General features: G+C 41.2%; 1 protein-coding gene across 1 annotated transcript in view; it reads left to right on the top strand.

The window, feature by feature from the left end:
• Positions 1–19,283, top strand: part of FES (FES proto-oncogene, tyrosine kinase) — a 248,334-nt gene that overhangs the window by 173,332 nt on the left and 55,719 nt on the right. Inside the window, exons 11-12 of the mRNA XM_089689378.1 lie at positions 10,452–10,661; positions 15,394–15,516. Of these exons, the coding sequence (XP_089545504.1) occupies positions 10,452–10,661; positions 15,394–15,516 (333 nt within the window). The remainder of the gene's footprint in view (positions 1–10,451; positions 10,662–15,393; positions 15,517–19,283) is intronic.

Below are 19,283 nucleotides of genomic sequence, written 5' to 3'. Positions count from 1 at the left end.
GCAGGAGAGCCACAATTGAAGGAGTAACCACCATTACTGCTACATGGTTAAGGAGTAACCACCATTACTGCTACGGTGCAACTCAAGGATATAGTCCCATTTGGGGAACACAAGCGTTTTTAGCCTATTTATAGGCTTTATATGAGGTGAGCGCATAATAAGATCATTATTCAAGTCACTGGGAATTGGAGTTCACATCACCTGGGATTTTTCACGAGTATCATCAGAGACTGATTTATTTTTCACTCATTTATCATCAATCATGTTTATATTTTTTGTGCACATTGAATATTGACTGATATTTTCAGTGTATTATCACTTTATGGGTGCACTTCATTTTTTATATATATATTGTGTTTACACTATTATATGAATTTAATTTAAAACAATGTTTATGATATTTAATTAATAACAATTAGGAGCGCGGCACCATTGTGATATTTGTTGAATTTTTATGCACATTGGATGAGTATGTGTTTGGTGCTGCCGAACCTATCTTATAATTAATTGGTGGCTCACAAGATTTCTATTTCATTTCACGTTAGAGATAGGATCTGCCTATCTGAAAAGGGATAGGAATGGGCAATTATAAATTATGGCTCCTTCAGGAACCCATTGGTCTCCTGTCCTATTAGGTCAGGAAAGATGACAGAGATAGAATCTGTACTTCTTATCTGGTCTGACCCTGTTTTCTTTTACCTGGATGTCCCAAATGGGGTTTCCTCAGTGAGGGCCATCCAGGTAGAGGGTAGTGTTCTTGGGCAGCACATAGTCAGTGGTTCATCAAGATTCTCATGCCTTGTCCTCCCCTCTCATTTCCATAAGACAAGCCGTGTCTTTACCTTGCCTTATAGCGGCCTTTATTCCTGCTGTGCGCTGGACCCACTTCCACCTTAGACACCTTCAGCACCAGATTCTGTGTAGATGACATAGGGATTTCAAAACTTTGGACTCTTTATTTTCCCTCTCCCCACTGTTTCAAAATTCCCTAGAATGTTGGCTAGCCTGGTGTCATTCACATCAGATGCCAGAATCTGATCCTACTGTACACAGATGCAAGCCTCACAGGATGGGGTGTGGCCCTCCAAAACAATTCTTTCATAGGACCCAGCAATGGAAAGCTTAAACAGGCTACCTGAACCACCACCACCTGAATCCAGGAGAATTGTGTCTTAACTCAGGAGTCCACTCTGGTCAAAACAAGCTTTGTTCATACTTCTGAAATGCCTGTCAGTGGAAGAGCCCTAGATTCTCCCTCTACTTCAAGATCTACTTCTAGATCTCCTCTACCAGAGCTCAGTGTTTTATCCATACCCGGAGGCCCAACACCTTATTACCTGGCTTTCAAGGGGAAATATTAGACCCAGTATGTACCTAGAGGACTTTTCAGACTTTCTGCAATCAGAAGATTGATCATTTTAAAGCCTCCAGATATTCTTAAAGTTATGAACTTTCTACAAGCCGGTCTGGACAAAGGTCTCAGATCAGCTACTTTAAGAGTACAGGATGGAGCCTTGCGCTCTTTGATTATAGACTAGCTGTTTGGGTTCTGAGATTCCTAAAATAAGTAGATAAAAGGTTTCTATTACTTATGGCTTAACTTGCGTTCTATTGAACCTCACCTGGATGCTGAAAGCTCTAGTCCAGCCTCCCTTCAAGCCTTTGGAGAAAGTTTGATATAGGTTTCTAACACATAGATAGGAACACCAAAGTGGGTTGTAGAAAAGATGACCATACCTTTCTAAATTCAACAAAGAGATACTGTACAGATGGATCCAGCCTTCATACTGAGAAGAAATTCCCAGTTTCACATAGAACCAGAAATCATATTAGCGTTGTTCTTTGCCAACCTAGCAAGTGAAGAGGAAGAGCGACTCTATGCTCATCACAAGGCCATGTGTTCTCATCTACCTAGACCAAACCAAACCTTTACACACTGACAAAAGTTTACTAATACTATGTAAAGGCAAAAATATAGGCAGGACAGCCCCCACATCGATGAGGGAATGAGGGTCTATGAGAGAATGAGATGCCTATTTCCTTGGCTTACTCTTCACAAGGAATAACAGTCTTTGAATTTACCCAACCAGGGTTTTGTCAGTTTCATGGGCAGAGGCAGCCACTGTACCACTGGAACAAATATTTTGATCACCATTGTGGCCAAGCTCCAGCATCTTTGCAAAGCACTTTGAGCTAGAAGTCTCTGATGATGTAGATCTGAGGTTTGGTCGTGGAGTTTCTGCAGCTTCCCATTCCTAGGTAAAATCTGTTATATCTCATGTGTCATGCTGTCATGGAGCAAAGGGGAAAACACATCTTACAATCACTGGTAATGCTGTTTCCTCAAGTCCCCATGACAACACACAGCTTCCCTCCCATGTCTCCTATTTGTGTGAATGACGGCAAAACTGATTGTTATTGTGTTACCATGGGATTTTTTAAGTACCAATAAGGAAAACCCGACTCTGTAAAATTCATAAATGTATTTATTTGTCTATACATAAAATTCTTTACTGAAAAAGTAGAAGCTGAAATCTTGAACATACAACTATGGTAGTCAGTATATCACCATGTTATTAGGCTATTTTTTCCAGATCAAATGTTATTCTTCATACTGAGGAGAGTGAATCAAAAAAATATTGCATTATGTCCATTAGATGGAGCTGACAATCATAGGAAATAAGTAATTATGTCCTATGATCATCAACTCTATATAGTTCCCATATAGCAAGATTTTCTTGATTTAGGGCTGGTTCATACCATGGTTTGCACAGGAATGCGCTGTGCATTCCTGTGCGATGCACGCGCGATCCGGGTGCAGTGCAATTTCAGCCCATTCATCTGAAATTACTGAAATTGTGCCAGACTGCACCATAAGTAGTGCATGCACTACTTTAAAAAAACATACAGCAATGGGATTGCATGGTACTACTGTGCGGTGCAGGCAGGAGCACTGTGATTGTGACCTGCATTTGGGGGTTTCATTAACTTAATATTGAAATTTTGAGAGATCCAAATGCACACGTTCCTGCATCACAAGATGGCTGTGTGTGTAAATGGGTGCTGCAACGATCGTCGACTGGAACCAAGAAAATCAGAGCAAAATGAATGTCCCCAGCACACCGCAGATCTCCATGAAGGGTCCAAAGCTTTAATCCGCACTCTCATAGTTACAGCAAAGCAAAGAAACTTTCCTTTGCTGTAAGTATGTGAGTGCGGATTAAATCTTTGGACCCTTAATGGAGATCCACGGTGTGCTGGTGACATTCATTTTGCATTAACTTAATAATGACACTCGCTGCAGATTTCAACCGCAGTGCATTTTGAACACAGTATGGGAAACGCACACAGAACACGGGTTTCCCGCACCACATTCTGGTGTGTACAGGCCCCTTCCATGAAGAACATTTTGACCTGGAGAGGAAATTGCCTAATTGCGTTAGCTTTTGCCCCCATTCACCCATAATGAATGTACATGTTGTTTCACGGTATGAACAGCTCTGCAGAATGTTTTACAAATACACCCCACTGTCTCCTATTGATCCACTTTTTGTTCTGTAAATCAGAATTGTCAACCAGTAACATTCTAGAAGGGTGCAATGTCAGAACTAATAATTCTTTTCAATTAAGTTTCCTTTCCCATGGACTTGCACAAACAAATTCTGCAAGCAGCTTATGTAATACCAATTTACTTAATAGGGGAGATTTACTAAAACTGTCGCACTCAGAATCTGGTGCAGCTGTACATGGTAGCCAATCAGCTTCTAACCTCAGCTTGTTCAATTAAGCTTTCACAATAAAACCTGGAAGCTGATTGGTTTCTAAAAAAATTTTGCACTCTCCAGTTTTAATAAATCCCCCCATTGTGTTGATCATAGCTAAAGACAAAGCACAGCGGAACACAATATAAAAGTATGCTGTATGTTTATATGTAATTCTGTATTGGAGCAGTATTTCTGATCTCCTGACCATTTGGAAGATTTTTCAGATCACATTCAGATGCCCAGAAAGATTCATCACACGTCTTCTTATGGTTCTCGTTCCTCTTCTGTCACTGGAGAAATTATAATTCATAGCTTACTAAATAAATGACATGATAATAGTCATTTTAAGGATATAAATAGCTGTGTAAGAAAAATGGCATGTCATCATCACTGAAAAGGGAACTGTCAGTGCAGCTGTCTTCAAAATTTCATTTTCCTGAAAAACAGCTAGTCTAAACAGAAAGCTGAGAAGACTTATTAATCATATCATTATGCCAGAGACAAGCAGTTTTCAGTGAAGCAATACATTTCATTTTTATTTTTACTTCCCTCTCATTCAGTGTTTGGGGCATAAAGCTGGCCATATGCCATGTGAATTTTGGCCAGTTGCTGATGAAATGGGCAAAATTTATTTTGTGGATGGTCCTGTCACCACTCCCCCTCCCGACAACCTTTGATTGAAAAAACAAAAGTGCTTGAATCAATCAATCCAATCAGATGCAGCTACTGTTCGAGTAGTCTGACAGCCACTGTCTGAATAGCTGCTGCGGGAGATTCATCCATCCGCTCAGTATAGCATGGAGGAGGGATCTGTTAGATTCATTTTAATTAGCTTACAGGCGGATCTAAGAAAACTCCAATTGTGGATGGCCAGCTTTATGATTGTTTACATGCTGACACTTAGTCCTCATGCACACTTGACGTTTTTACAGCGGCTGCTTTTGGCTTTTGAAGTTTTCATTTTGCTCTGATTTTTTTAAGTTCTACAGCTAGTAAACCCCCCCCCAGCATTTTATCCTATGTGTCCATTCACATATAGACTGTAATCATCGTTTTTTGACTGAAAAAAAAACAAGGACTGGTGGTTTTATAGCTGTAAAAATGCTCTATGCTGAAAAACGCGGTAAAATGCCGCAAACCAGCGTTTTTGGAAGTTTTTTGACCCCCCCAAATTTTTTTTTGACCCCCCCCCCCAATTTGTTTTTGGGGAAAAAAAAAACGCTAAAAATCGCAAATGTGGGAAAAAGCTGCTAACCGTGGCAAAATGCCGCTAAACGCTAATGCAAAAATGCTAAAATAAACTGGAAAAACTCAGGTTTTTATCGTGACTTTACACAGCTAACATTACCAGCGTTATCAAAACACCAAGTGTGCATGAGAACTTATAAGACATTGTTTTCAAATCAGCACCCTGTATCCAGGTAAGGTAGCATGTGAAAACTTGCAAGTGAGGTTTAATGTTGATAAATATAAGGTTCTGCACTTGGGGGCTAAGAATATGAATGCATCATACATACTGGGGGGGTACAACTGGGGGAATCAATGGTGGAGAAGGATCTGGGGGTTCTGGTAGATCACAAGCTTAATAATGGCATACAATGCCAAGCTGCGGTTTCTAAAGCGAGCAAAATCCTCTCTTGTATTAAAAGAGGTATAGACTCCAGAGAGAGAGATATCATATTACCCCGGTACAAATCATTAGTAACACCTCATCTGGAATATACAGTTCAGTTTTGGGCACCAATTCACAAAAAGAACATTGGGGAACTGGAGAAAGTACAGAGAAGGGCAACCAAACTGATAAGAGGCATGGAGGAGATCAGCTATGAGGAAAGATAAGAGGAACTGAATTTATTCTCTCTTGAGAAGAGGAGATTAAGGGGGGATATGATATACAGTATATACATAAGGTCCATATAGTGAACTTGGTGTGGAGTTACTCAGTTTCAGGTCATCACAGAGGACAAGGGCGCACTCTTTACATCTGGAGTAAAGAAGATATAGCCTCCAAATATGGAAGGGCTTCTCCACAGTAAGAGCTGTGAAAAATGTGGAATAGACTCCCTCAAGAACTAGTTCTGGCCAGCTCACTAGGTTGTTTAAAAAAAAGAGTTGGATGCATTCCTAAATGCACAAATATAACCCTTATAGATAAGGCCTTATGCACATGGCATATGAATTTAATCCCCCAAAATATGGTGTTTTTTTTCTTCTACTGGAGCTTGGTAGAAAAAGGCCTCTAATGTCACAATTTTTAATTTATTCTGGCCATAGGAATACATTTATGTGCATATGGGTACGTTTCCATGCGTACGCTTGTAACTTAAGCTCATAGGATCCTCTTTGAACACACTTTTTGGTGTGTGTTTTTATGCCTTTAAATACTGCACCTAAAATGCTGATCTAAACCTCTGATGTGTGTGGCTAAAATAGAATTGCATTTCGAGGAATACAAAAAACTCCAGACAGTGGCATTTTTTTCTGCCCATGTGCATGAGGATCTATTAACATCTGGTTAGTTGATCCAGGGAATATCAGATTGCCTCCTGTGGGATCAAAAAGGAATTTATTTTTCCCACCTGGAGCAAATTATATCAAGCTTTATACAGTAGGTATAGGGTTTTGTATATGTAAGTTTTCTTTTAATGTATTTTTTCTAGTGGTTGAACTAGACGGATTTGTGTCTTTTTTTCAACCTATGTACTGTAACTATACACATATATAGTACATGTTTGGGTCTACCTCATTATTTTTCATTCCAAGTTCAGATTACTTTAAAAAAAAAAAAAAAGTGTGCTTTTGCTGTTGTACTAAACACTCTACACAGAGTAACAATAGTATTCTTTTATTGCTGGTATGTGGTCATCTCCTCTGCCCTATCTCCTTGCTGGACCTTCAATTTCTCCTCTGGTCTCAGGTGTCCGTTTATGACACAGAGAATAGCTGCGATTCAACAGATCTCAGCTATTCTCTGGTCATTCACAGTTTATGACACTCAGGAGATCATGTCAGCCCTTCTCTGGAGATCTGTGTTCTCCCTCCAGATTCTCCAGCCCAGAGCTGGAGAATCAGAGGGACCGAAAACTAAGCAGAGATAATTTACCTCTGTTTAGTAAACTGATCTTTTACTGTAATCTCGTGAGATTATAGTAAAATGAGCCGTTTTCCAGAGTTTGTAGACCGTTCTCCAGCGTTTGGAGACCGTTCTCCCTTCGTTCGGAGAACTGCTTCATAAACTGCATTCACAGGAGAACTGTGTTCTCCGAGAATGCCGGAGAACTGAGCAGCGATCTATTACCGCTGGTTCATAAACTGACACCTCAGTCCCTGACAATTTTTCTACAAGTAACACAAGGGTTTATTTACTAAAGCTGGAGAGTGCAAAATCAGGCGCACTTCAGCATAGATACCAATCAGCTTCTAACCTCAGCTTGTTCTATTAAGCTTTGGAAATAAAACCTGGAAGCTGATTGGTTTTTATGCAGAAGTGAGCCTGATCTCCAGCTGTAGTAAAAACCCCACAGTTAGGCCCCATACACTTAGGCATCACATTTCTTATATCTACCAAGCACTTTAATTATAATTAGGCAAAGCCTAATTTGACCTTTCAGTTCAAATCGGCTAAATACATTTCAAAACAAAAGTCTTAAAGTGTTACTAATCCCACAACAGTAAAATCAGTCTGTATATGCAGTAAAACATGCTTGTTATACTCACTGTGGAACCTAAAGGGTTAATCCTCCACACTGTGTAAAAAGGATGTTTGATCCTGTCTTCTCTGATCCTCCCTTTCCTCTACTGTCCCCAATATTACTTCTGATAAAACAGAGACTTGGAGTCACTCTGAACATGCTCAGTTTAGTGTGTATTGCTAGAAAGGTTTTTTTTCTTGGGAGGGAGCATGTGATCAGCACAGGACCAATCAGCATTGTCCAAACATACGGTCAGAGGTCCTGCAGCCTCATAGGAGAGAATTAAAACTCCTTCTACAAGCTTTAACCAGTGCTCTGTTGGACACTGATAGAAGTCACAAGACTGTTCTAACTGCTGGTGAGAAAAGGTATTTAGCAGTTTATATTTACTAAAATAATTGCATTTCCATGTTCTGGGTACTGTGGGAGACCAGATATAGTGGATTCAGGGTCCTGGGTTTGGGAACACTTTAAGCTTTGATTTCTATAGAAAGCAGTCACAGCTTGAGTAGAAAAGCCTGTCCCCTGTCAGCATGCTGACGGTAAGGACCCTTTCTCTCTGTGTGCAAGCATTGGTCCCTCTGCAGCGGTCCAGCACAACTCCTGCTGAGTCAAAGCTAAGGCTCTCCATTCAGCAGGGAGAATGAGCTTTGCAGATATAATCATCCTTTTTCGCATGCTAGTCTCATATCGATAATGAAAAGGTTATTAAAGTTATGAAAATTCTCGTAGGACAGAATACAAATTTGGAAGTGATATGTTTTTGTTATTGTATTTTCAGACAAAAACTGTACTGTTTGAATGAAAATTGTACAATCTGGTATCGTACAAGAAAAATTTTCATGCTTGTCTCTTTAAATAATTTCAGACAAAAGCTGTGTACTATTATTATTATACAGGATTTATATAGCGCCAACAGTTTGCTCAGCGCTTTACAGTATAACGGGAGACAATACATGAAAAATACAGTTCAATACAAGAGGGATAGGAGGGCCCTGATCCTTGCAGTTTACAATCTAAGAGTACTAACGATCAGATTATCGTGCAATCCCTTTTGAAAGCGGTATTTTTCATACAATTTTCTGATCGCGTGTACTAGGCTTAAGGCATTTTCCTACTTTTCATATTGTATAACTTGCTGCAGGGTATCAAAATCTGGTGAAAAACTATCAAGCTGAGTCCTCAAACATCACGTTGTCATTTGAGATCCCAGCCATTAAGGCTAATGTTTACCAATTCTTGTTATCAGGCAATCCTGCTGTTTTATAGACTTCATTTTTGTAAATAATAAAAAACAATCTTCCTGGTTAGTTATCTAAATTGCAAAGATTTTAGGAAACTTAATTGCTGAGCTTTACTTGCTGCTATTGTGCTGAAATTTGCACATACTTAGTCACTTCTAGGGTGCTAAGTGAGATGTCTGCCTGCTATAATCACATAATCCTCCCCAGTCTAATAAACTGGGAAAGACAGTGAGCATGGGCAGGAAATTATATTTCGGGAAGAGGTCTATACACAGTAAAGAAAGCGCCCCCATTGTTGCCATGGTTGCAAGAAAGCCACATTACATTTTTTTTTTTAAATCTGGCTATAGAATGAAATAAAAACATCTTTTTGTAAACATTACATTAGATAATATTTTTTGTAGCTGCTCTTTTTCTTCTTTTTTTTTGCTTAAAAACACATTTGCTTTAAAAGCCTGATTGCACTTTCAGTGAAAGCCAGATAATTACATTCCAGGTGCATAAAAAAAGCTTGCTGTTTATTTTCTTTAGAAAGCAGCCACAGCATAAGTAGAAAAACCTGTCTCTTGCCAGCATGCTATAAAGAAGGACCCTTGCTTTTTTGTTGGGGAGCAGTGGTCTCTGTGCAGAGGTTCAACATGCCCCCTGCCAGTGGTGGACTGACAACTCATGGGCCCCTGGGCAATAGGGGATCATGGGGCCCCTATGTCCTCGCACACACTCAAACCACACCCAAAAAAGCCTCAGAAAGGTACCAGGGGCATCTCATGGGGCCCCCTACTAACCCTGGGCCCTCGGGCAGTGCCCAAGTGCTTTAACGGTCAGTCTGCCCCCTGCTGAATCAGACCTATAGGTCTGTAATCAACAAAGATTGTGTTCCTTCTACTTCCACAAAGAAAGCAATTGTCCTTCTCTATAGTATGCTGGAAGGGGTCAGGCATTCCTACATGGGTTGTAGCTGCTTTGCAAAGAAAACAGCTTGAACACTTTGCACACCTTTTTTTTATGCAATTGGAATGTATTTAGTTGATAAAAACTGAAAGTTCAATTGGGTTTAAAAAAATGAAATAGGGGTTGTAATCATGGGTAAATGCAGCTTGCTTTCCATGTCAGTTTTAAAAGCTGGAGAGACAAGTCAGAGTTCACAAACAGGTATATTCACCTGCAGTTGACCTCCTTCCCACATGGAAGAAAAATATATTTGAAATAAATTTTAAACATATTCTGACCAAATATATTGACATATATTTGAAATACTACAATTTTGGCTATATTCAATACATTAAGAAAAAAAAAAAATATATATATATATATATTATTTTTTTTTAAATGCATTTTTAAAATTTTTTATATATTTTGTAATAAAAATGCATTTCAACATACAGTATATATATGTATATATAGTATGTTGCAATGCATTCTTATTACAAAATAAATGAAAAATATTTTTAAAAATACATTTTCAAATATACTGCATGTCTTTAAAAATACAAATCTACATTTTTGGAATGCACTTACAAATATATGTAAAAATATATGTTAAAATTACTTTTTTATATGTTAAAAAATATGAAGAATATATTTTAAAAATACATATTTTTAAAAATATATATTTTTAAAATATATTCTTCAGATTTTTTTTAAAATATATTCTTCAGATTTTTTCAATGTTCTTTCATGTTCAATGAAATTATGAATAATTTTCTATAAATCCAGCACTAACTATTACATTGTATGTTTGTTTTTTACAGCTCCCACCTCTTGTTCCATTGGTTCCTGATGTCCAGAAGCCACTCTCGCAGCAGAGCTGGTACCATGGTGCTATTCCACGGACTGAAGTCCAGGGACTGCTATTAAACAATGGGGACTTCCTTGTTCGAGAGAGTCAGGGAAAGCAAGAATATGTACTCTCTGTACTTTGGGATGGACAGCCAAGACATTTCATCATTCAGTGTGTAGATGTAAGCAACTGTGTTTATATGACTTGCAATATTTCACCAGATCTTCTATTTATCAAAGGGGTGCTACCCTTAGTAAGGTATACAATGAGCAAGCAAAATATGTAGTACAGCCTACTGTATACAGATTGTATGTTATGTCTTATCTGGCTAGAGCATCCTTTCTCAACCTTGTTAACATGGATAAACTCTTGTAATAAATTTCAGGTCTCCAGGAACCTCTGGTAATAATTACTTTATCTACAGCTCCCTGTACATAAGCCTAAACAGCAAGTGGTAGATGTATGGATTAATAAAAAAATAAGGAATGTGATGCTATTTGCATATTTGACACCCAGAGCTGCTCTATACCACCAAATTATTTTCAGTAATAATAATGAAATTAAATAACTAAAATGATAAAGGACAGAGAAATGTGGGCAGGTAAAATTGTACTATTCTCTAACATGTTAATCAGTAAAGAAATGCTTGTTTACAGTAAAGGTAAGTGGAAAAGTTCCTCCCTTGTTGTTCAATAATTTTATTATTTTCACCAGATTGCACAGCCCAAAACAGTATATGTGGGGCTTCAGCATGGCTCGCAGGCCAATAGTTAGGGTAAGGTCAAAGAGTTGCAAATGATATAAGACATGTGTGTATTTGACCAATATCTGGCTTCAAAACCAAAGCCCTGTGACAACTAGTGAGAAGAGAAAAGAGAGAAGGAAATAGGTAAAAGAAGAAAGAGAAAAATGGTGACAAGAGAGTTGGAGAGCGGAAGGGGGTTAGGGAATCGGAGAAAGCTAGATGGTGGTGTGTCAATTGAGGGCAAAAGGAACAACCTCTCATAGGTATAGGAGACGATGGTCTGGGGGCATACATTTCAAGATCCATGGATTCCAGGTTTTGTGATTACACATGGTTTCAGTGAGTTTAGCAGTCAATTTATCATTAGCATCCAGTGCATTGCACCAAACGTGCACAAAAAATTACATTTAAAAACCCAACTGACTGGTGTGAAGCGGTTCATAGGATTTAAAGGGATGCAGTAAGTGTTTTTACAGCATTTTTTTCATCAAAGCAGTGTGAAAGCAGTCCGAAATGCAACTGACCGATGTAAAAAGTTCCATAGAATTTAAAGGGATGCATTTTTAATACATTTTTCCTCTCCTTTTTTTAAATGAAAAACTGATCAAAAACTGATCAGTGTGAAAGGCCCCTAACTTAGCTTTGACAGCTTCCAAGGGTAGGGTGTTGGTTAGCCATGTTTTGGCTATAACTTGTTTGGTGGTCCTGATTATACAGGTCATAACTCTTGTGTTTGAAGAGTTCTTCTGGTTTCAACTTGAGCAATGCCTTGCTTGGTGTCATCGAAATGGTAGCCTCTAGGACAGTGGTTCTCAACCTTTCTAATGCCGCGACCCCTTAATACAGTTCCTCATGTTGTGGTGACCCCCAACCATAAAATTATTTTCATTGCTACTTCATAACTGTAATTTTGCAGTGGGAGGAGTAGTGCCATGTCATTGGTGTCAGTGGAAGGAGTAGTGCCCCATCACTGATGTCAGTGGGATGAATAGTGCCCCATCATTGGTATCAGTGGGAGGAATAGTGCCCCATCGTTGGTATCAGTGGGAGGAATAGTGCCCCATCACTGATGTCAGTGGGATGAATAGTGCCCCATCACTGGTGTCAGTGGGAGGAATAGTGCCCCATCACTGGTGTCAGTGGGAGGAATAGTGCCCCATCACTGATGTCAGTGGGATGCATAGTGCCCCATCGTTGGTATCAGTGGGAGGAATAGTGCCCCATCGTTGGTGTCAGTGGGAGGAATAGTGCCCCATCGTTGGTGTCAGTGGGAGGAATAGTGCCCCATCGTTGGTGTCAGTGGGAGGAATAGTGCCCCATCGTTGGTGTCAGTGGGAGGAATAGTGCCCCATCGTTGGTGTCAGTGGGAGGAATAGTGCCCCATCGTTGGTATCAGTGGGAGGAATAGTGCCCCATCGTTGGTATCAGTGGGAGGAATAGTGCCCCATCGTTGGTGTCAGTGGGAGGAATAGTGCCCCATCGTTGGAGTCAGTGGGAGGAATAGTGCCCCATCATTGGTGTCAGTGGGGGGAGTAGTGCCCCATCATTGGTGTCAGTGGGGGGAGTAGTGCTCCATCACTGGTGTCAGTGGGGGGAGTAGTGCCCCATCACTGGTGTCAGTGGGAGGAGTAGTGCTCCATCACTGGTGTCAGTGGGAGGAATAGTGCCACATCATTGGTGTCAGTGGGAGGAATAGTGCCCCATCATTGGTGTCAGTGGGGGGAGTAGTGCCCCATCATTGGTGTCAGTGGGGGGAGTAGTGCCCCATCATTGGTGTCAGTGGGAGGAATAGTGCCCCATCACTGGTGTCAGTGGGGGGAGTAGTGCCCCATCACTGGTGTCAGTGGGAGTAGTGCCCCATCACTGGTGTCAGTGGGAGGAATAGTGCCACATCATTGGTGTCAGTGGGAGGAATAGTGCCCCATCATTGGTGTCAGTGGGAGGAATAGTGCCCCATCATTGATGTCAGTGTGGTGGAGGGGAGAATAGTGCCCCATCATTGGGGTCAGGGGGGGGGGGGAAATAGTGTCCCATCGTTGGTGTCAGTGGGGGGAGGAATAGTGCCCCATCGTTGGTGTCAGTGGGGGGAGGAATAGTGCCCCATCGTTGGTGTCAGTGGGGGGAGGAATAGTGCCCCATCGTTGGTGTCAGTTGGGGGAGGAATAGTGCCCCATCGTTGGTGTCAGTTGGGGGAGGAATAGTGCCCCATCGTTGGTGTCAGTGGGGGGAGGAATAGTGCCCCATCGTTGGTGTCAGTGGGGGGAGGAATAGTGCCCCATCGTTGGTGTCAGTGGGGGGAGGAATAGTGCCCCATCGTTGGTATTAGTGACACAAATGATGGGGCACTATTCCTCCCACTGACACCAATGATACTTACTTTGCTGACCCCTGCTCCAGCCTGGGCTCGCTCTCTCACTTACCTGTCAGCTGTCTTCCTTCTCTGGCCGCTCTCCTCTTCACTCGCTCCGGCAGCTCCCTCGGTCTTCTTTGATGTACGCGAGCTGCCGCTCGGCTCCTCCTCTCCAAGCTCCACCTCCTCGTCGGTGATTGGCCGCCTGTGTGCCTCTCCTGAGCTACAGTTCCGGTGGCCAATCAGCGGCGAGGAGGCGGAGCTGCTGAGCGATCCCGGAGGTGTGGCCAGGTGACAGGAGCAGCGTATCATCCCGCCCACACATCGCCTGAGACAGCAGCTGTGTCTCGGTTCCTAAGACCATCGGAAATATGTGTTTTCTGATGGTCTTAGGCGACCCCTGGGAAATGGTCGTTCGACCCCCAAAGGGGTCGCGACCCCCAGGTTGAGAACCGCTGCTCTAGGAGTATATGCAACACATTGTAGACAGATCTGGGTCCACAAAGCATGGACAATTGAGCAGGTCCACCATATGTGAGTATAAATGCCTGGTTCCAAGCAACCCCCGAAAACAAGACCTGCCATGACCTAGGATGTAGTGTGCAACTTGAGTGGGAAATAAGTATCAACGGTATATCAATTTATAGTTTGTTTTGAGTGAAAGTGCATTCTGGGAACAAGAGATAGTAGTTTCCCAAAAAAGTTTACCCTTTACATTGGTGGTAATTGACTTTCCCCCTTACACTGGGGGTCAGAAAGAAGAAAAGAGACTTCTTGGATTGGTGATCAGTGAAATGTTCCCTTATGTTGATGGTCATTGGAGCAGGGCCTTCTTATATAGGTGTATACGTAGTCAATGGGAAGAATGTTCACTTACCAGCTAAAAATATTATTGATGTCAATAGTGCGCAACGGATCAAATTCAAAATCCTAACACTGACGTACAAAGCTGTCCACCATACTGCCCCGAACTACATCACTGACCTAATATCCAAGTACCACCCAGCACGCACACTCCGCTCCTCACAAGACCTCCTTCTCTCTAGTTCCCTGGTCTCTTCCTCCCATGCCCGCCTCCAGGACTTCTCCAGGGTGTCACCCTGCCCCAACCCACCAGATTATCACCTACTCTCCTCTCCTTTAGGCGCACCCTGAAAACCCATCTCTTCAGGGAAGCCTACCCCACCCCCTGCTAACTTGCCGACCTCCTCCACTCTTCCTACCACTCCATCCCCCACAGCTATCTTCTCCTGTGCCACCATCCCCTCCCTCCTAGATTGTAAGCTTGAAAGAGCAGGGCCCTCAATCCCCTCATGTTTTGCATTGTATTGGTATTGTTCTGTCACATGTTCTGTCCCCCTTTGTAATGTACAGCGCTGAGCAAACTATTGGCGCTTTATAAATACTGTATAATAATAATAATAGTGACTTACTGTTCATTGCTCAGGGAACGCCTAGCAATCTCTGGAGGAACCCTAAGGTTCCTAGGAAAAATGGTTATGAAAAGTGGCTGTATCATATTATACTAAATTCTGAATAATCAATCTCCAATCAGTCCTAGTCAGATAAGAGGTGACTTTGGATCTGTGGCAAAAAATGAGAAGTCTGCAATCAGATTCTGAGAGTCTCTGATTATTGTACATCAATATGAAATATTGCATAGAGTTTATTGTAAGGATATTATCTTTTTCGGTTTCCTGTTTGCATCTCTTGTGGGAATAATACTAACTAAATACAATTGTAGCACATAGAAATCTACAGTTAAAACCCCAAAGAGACCTCAGAATGACTTTTGATCTTTTTTTTTTTTTTTCTAAGAACATGTACAGGCTGGAAGGTGAAGGCTATACAACCATTCCTTTGCTCATTGACCATTTTATGAAGACCAAACAATTGGTCACCAAAAAGAGTGGTGTTATCCTTAGTAAAGCCATTGTAAAGGTAGGAATCTGTCTTTTTATCACTTTTCACAAACAGAGATTATCTGTATTCGTACCGTAAATATGAATACAAAATGTAGCAAACTTGATTTTCTTCATGTAATAAAAATGTCAACTTTGTAGAAAGAATCCATACATTATGATGAAACTCCAGTATTGGTGGTCGTAAACAGGCTTTTAAAATCATTTATATATTTTGATTTTGGGAAACTATACATATTCTTATCTGCTTGTGTTCTGTAAACATTGAGATAGGGACTCTCACCCTCCAGGGTTCACATATATGCGGTGCGGTATATCGCATGTGATTCGCACAGGAACCGCACCGCATTCCTGTGCAAATCACATGCGATTTGTGTGCGGTGCGATTGGAGCCATACATTTTGTATGGCTCTAACTGCACCGCACCCGCACCAAAAACATGCAGGACCCTTTTTTTGGTCCGCACTAGAATCGGATCGCATGGGTATTCACACCTATGCGATCCGATTCTGCACATTGCACCGCGTTTTGCGGACCGCTTTCAGGGTGTTCTTAACTTAACATACACACCCACAGCAGCTCGCATGAACGGGGTGCGATTCTGATGCGGAGCGGAGTTCGCACTGAAAACGCTGCAAATTCTACACCGCATCAGTGTGAACCAGGGCTTAGTGCTAGGTTTGTGGTTCACAACTTACTATAATCATGTAATTACTTTCAGTGATTACATTCCAGTCCAAGTGTAGTTAGAAAGATGGTCCCTATGTGCTATCTTGCCAGCTAGCAAAAATTCCTAAGCAGCCTATAGATGGGCCGAATCTTGACCAGTTAAGCAGGGAACAAACAATATTTCAACCATGTATAGCAGGGCAGACTGACAACAATAGGGGATCATGGGGCCCCCGGGCAATAGGGGATCATGGGGCCCCTGTGTCCTTGCCCAAACTCAAAAAAGCCCATGAAAAAGGTACAAGGGGCATCTCGTGGGGCCCCCTACTGACCCCGGGCCCTCGGGCAGTGCCCGAGTTTCCAAATGGTCAGTCCGCCCCTGATCTACAGGCAGACTGGTTGTACTGAAACCTATCCATCAATCTACTTCAGTACAACCAGCCTGTCGGATTTTTTTGCATGTGATTACTGCTGGTGGCTATAGTCGCCAACAGTGATCCTTGTGTTCTGCCAGCACGGAAGGCTCCCCACAGGCAGACCACAGTAGAGGTGCAGGAGGGATTCCCCCTTTAACACTGATTGTGAATGATTGACCCGTGGTTGCAGGAAAGAAAATTGCATCATCTATGTCTAGCCTTACTAAAAAAACAGTTAGTTGATATAAAAAGAAGTCTGCATACCATTACCAAAGAGCATCTGTGTATAGAATGGCTCCAAAGTGTAAACCATGACAATACCAGCATGGGTCATATTCACACAGTAACCTGAAAAACAGAAACTCCTCTCCAGTTACGTATTCATGCAGGGACCTTTGCCCAGAATTTCATCCTTAAAGCAGTGACTCCTCAAGGGTCCTTTAAAGAGGATCTGCACTGCATCTGAGCACCACAAACCAAAAATGCTGTTTAATTAATTTTTAATATTCAAAGCAAACTTACCCTTCCATCCATGTCTCCATGCTTTACTTTCCTGATAAATCACATTGAAAAACACAGTTTAGGCCCCTGTGTGGGTGAGCTAGGTTCTGTTTTGTATTATTGTATTTCAATGCCACAATCAAATAGAATTATTGAAGAAAAACACCTTCCAGGATTTCTGGTTGTGGCTATCTTGAGTAAGGGCAGACAATTCATGTAGCATTTACTTCCTGGAATCCATCTGCCCTTAGCTTAGGCATGAAGGCAGGAGGGTGTGCTTAGCTGAGAAAACCCCTCCTGAAGACTCCTGGGATGGATGACGTAATTTGCCTAGGCATGGAAGCCAGGAAAGTAACTGAAGAAATGGAAAAAAAAAGTTTAAAACAAGTAAATATGATAGAATTTCCTATCTATTTACTAATCCTAGCAGCATAAGGATTAGAATTAGTCAATGCTTATTGAGAGAGTGAAGTTCTGCTTTAATGTCTCAAATTTGAAGCTAATAAAATAAATATTAGTGCACCACATGATTTCCCCGAGTTGAAGAGTGGGTGATCTTTTCTATACCTCCTGTTTATGAGTTCATCAAGAAACATTATGCCACACACTGTCATAACACCTCACCATTAATACCTTAAAGTGGTTGTAAACCTCAGACATTAAATATGAAGAAAGCATATCCCTGTATAGTGTGTACTTGTCTCAATCCGGAGCACTAAGTGCCATTTCTGTCTGCTGCCTCATTCCTCTGCTATCTGCAAGAGATACATCTTACAGGTTTTACTGACACCAAGAGAAAAAAAGTGACAGGAAGTGACAGTCTGTGATTGACAGCATCAGATCTGTTCATGTGTGCTGTGTGACGGAAGGGGGGGGGCTCTTTCCTCCAATCAGGTCTCAATGAACCCTGCAAAGTGTCATTTCAGCTCCTTGCCCCATGATTTCTGAAAGCTCAGATGAGATTTATAAATTCAGGACTTTGAAGCAGAGAAGAGAATCCTCCAGATAAACAAGTACATCTTATGTAGGAGGATTTGTTTAATCTCTGTGTATTACCTGAGGCCAGTCACTTCATTTGTATGTGTAAGGGTTTACATCCACTTTTACTCAATGTAACAAAATACATAGTTATCATCAGTCCACTGCAGATGATCCTTAGCCTACTGTAAATTTTTTGGCAGGTAAAGATGGGCCTTGTATTCTGGTGTTGATCCTGGTATCACAATTGCTGTACTTGGGCTGATGGTATGCTCCATTGTCCTGGACCAGCTGGTTTCTCTCTCATTCTTCCACCTAGGCTGCCTCCCATGTAGCACATTTTTTGTTTGGGTCTCTTATGTCTTGACCCTTTTATTGTACTCCTTCAAGACTGCTTTAGGGAAAAACCCTAAAGTTCTATAGTTTGCAATGTTCACTCCAATTATCATGTTTTATTTATATATATATATATATATATATATATATATATTAACCATTTTAAATATTAACCACTTTAGGTCCACCCTATAGCAGAAATACTACTACAGGGTAAAACAGTTCTCCTCCCTGTCATCTGCCAGCTCCTGCACACTGCTTTGTATGGCTGCGCACAGCTTACAGTGAAGCACAAACACAGAACATCAATTAAAATGACACACCGTTGACCCTTTGATCACCCCACATGTTAACCCCTTCATGCCCAGTGCCATTGGTACAGTGTCAGTGCTTTTTATTAGCACTGACCATTGTATTGGTGTCATTGGGGATGTCAGTGACACCAAGTCAGTTACCCCCCCCCCCGTGTCAGAATGCCCATAACAGTACCGCAGTCCTGCTATAAGTCGTTGATCGCTGCCATTACTAGTAAAAATAAAAAAAAACAAAAAAGCCCAGTATCTATACCGCCATTTGTAAACGCTATAACGCTCATGTAAACCAATTAATTTACACGTATTGGGATTTTTTTTTGTCAAAGACATGTAGCAGAATACATTTTGACCTAAATTTTTTATGAATTTTGAGGTTTTAATTTTTTTACTGGACATATTTATTAGCAAAAAGTCCAAAATATTGTTTTTTTCTCAACATTGTCGATCTTTTTTTTATAGTGCAAAAAATAAAACATGCATAGGCGATCAAATACCACCAAAAGAAATCTCTATTCGTGGGAAATAAATGACATCAATTTCATTTGGGTGCTGCGTTGCATGACCGCGCAATT

This window comes from Staurois parvus, unplaced genomic scaffold, assembly GCF_062004578.1.
Source record: "Staurois parvus isolate SC_StPar_1 unplaced genomic scaffold, SC_StPar_1.0 ptg000472l, whole genome shotgun sequence".
Lineage (NCBI taxonomy): Eukaryota > Metazoa > Chordata > Amphibia > Anura > Ranidae > Staurois > Staurois parvus.
This window is presented reverse-complemented; position numbering and strand designations above follow the sequence as displayed.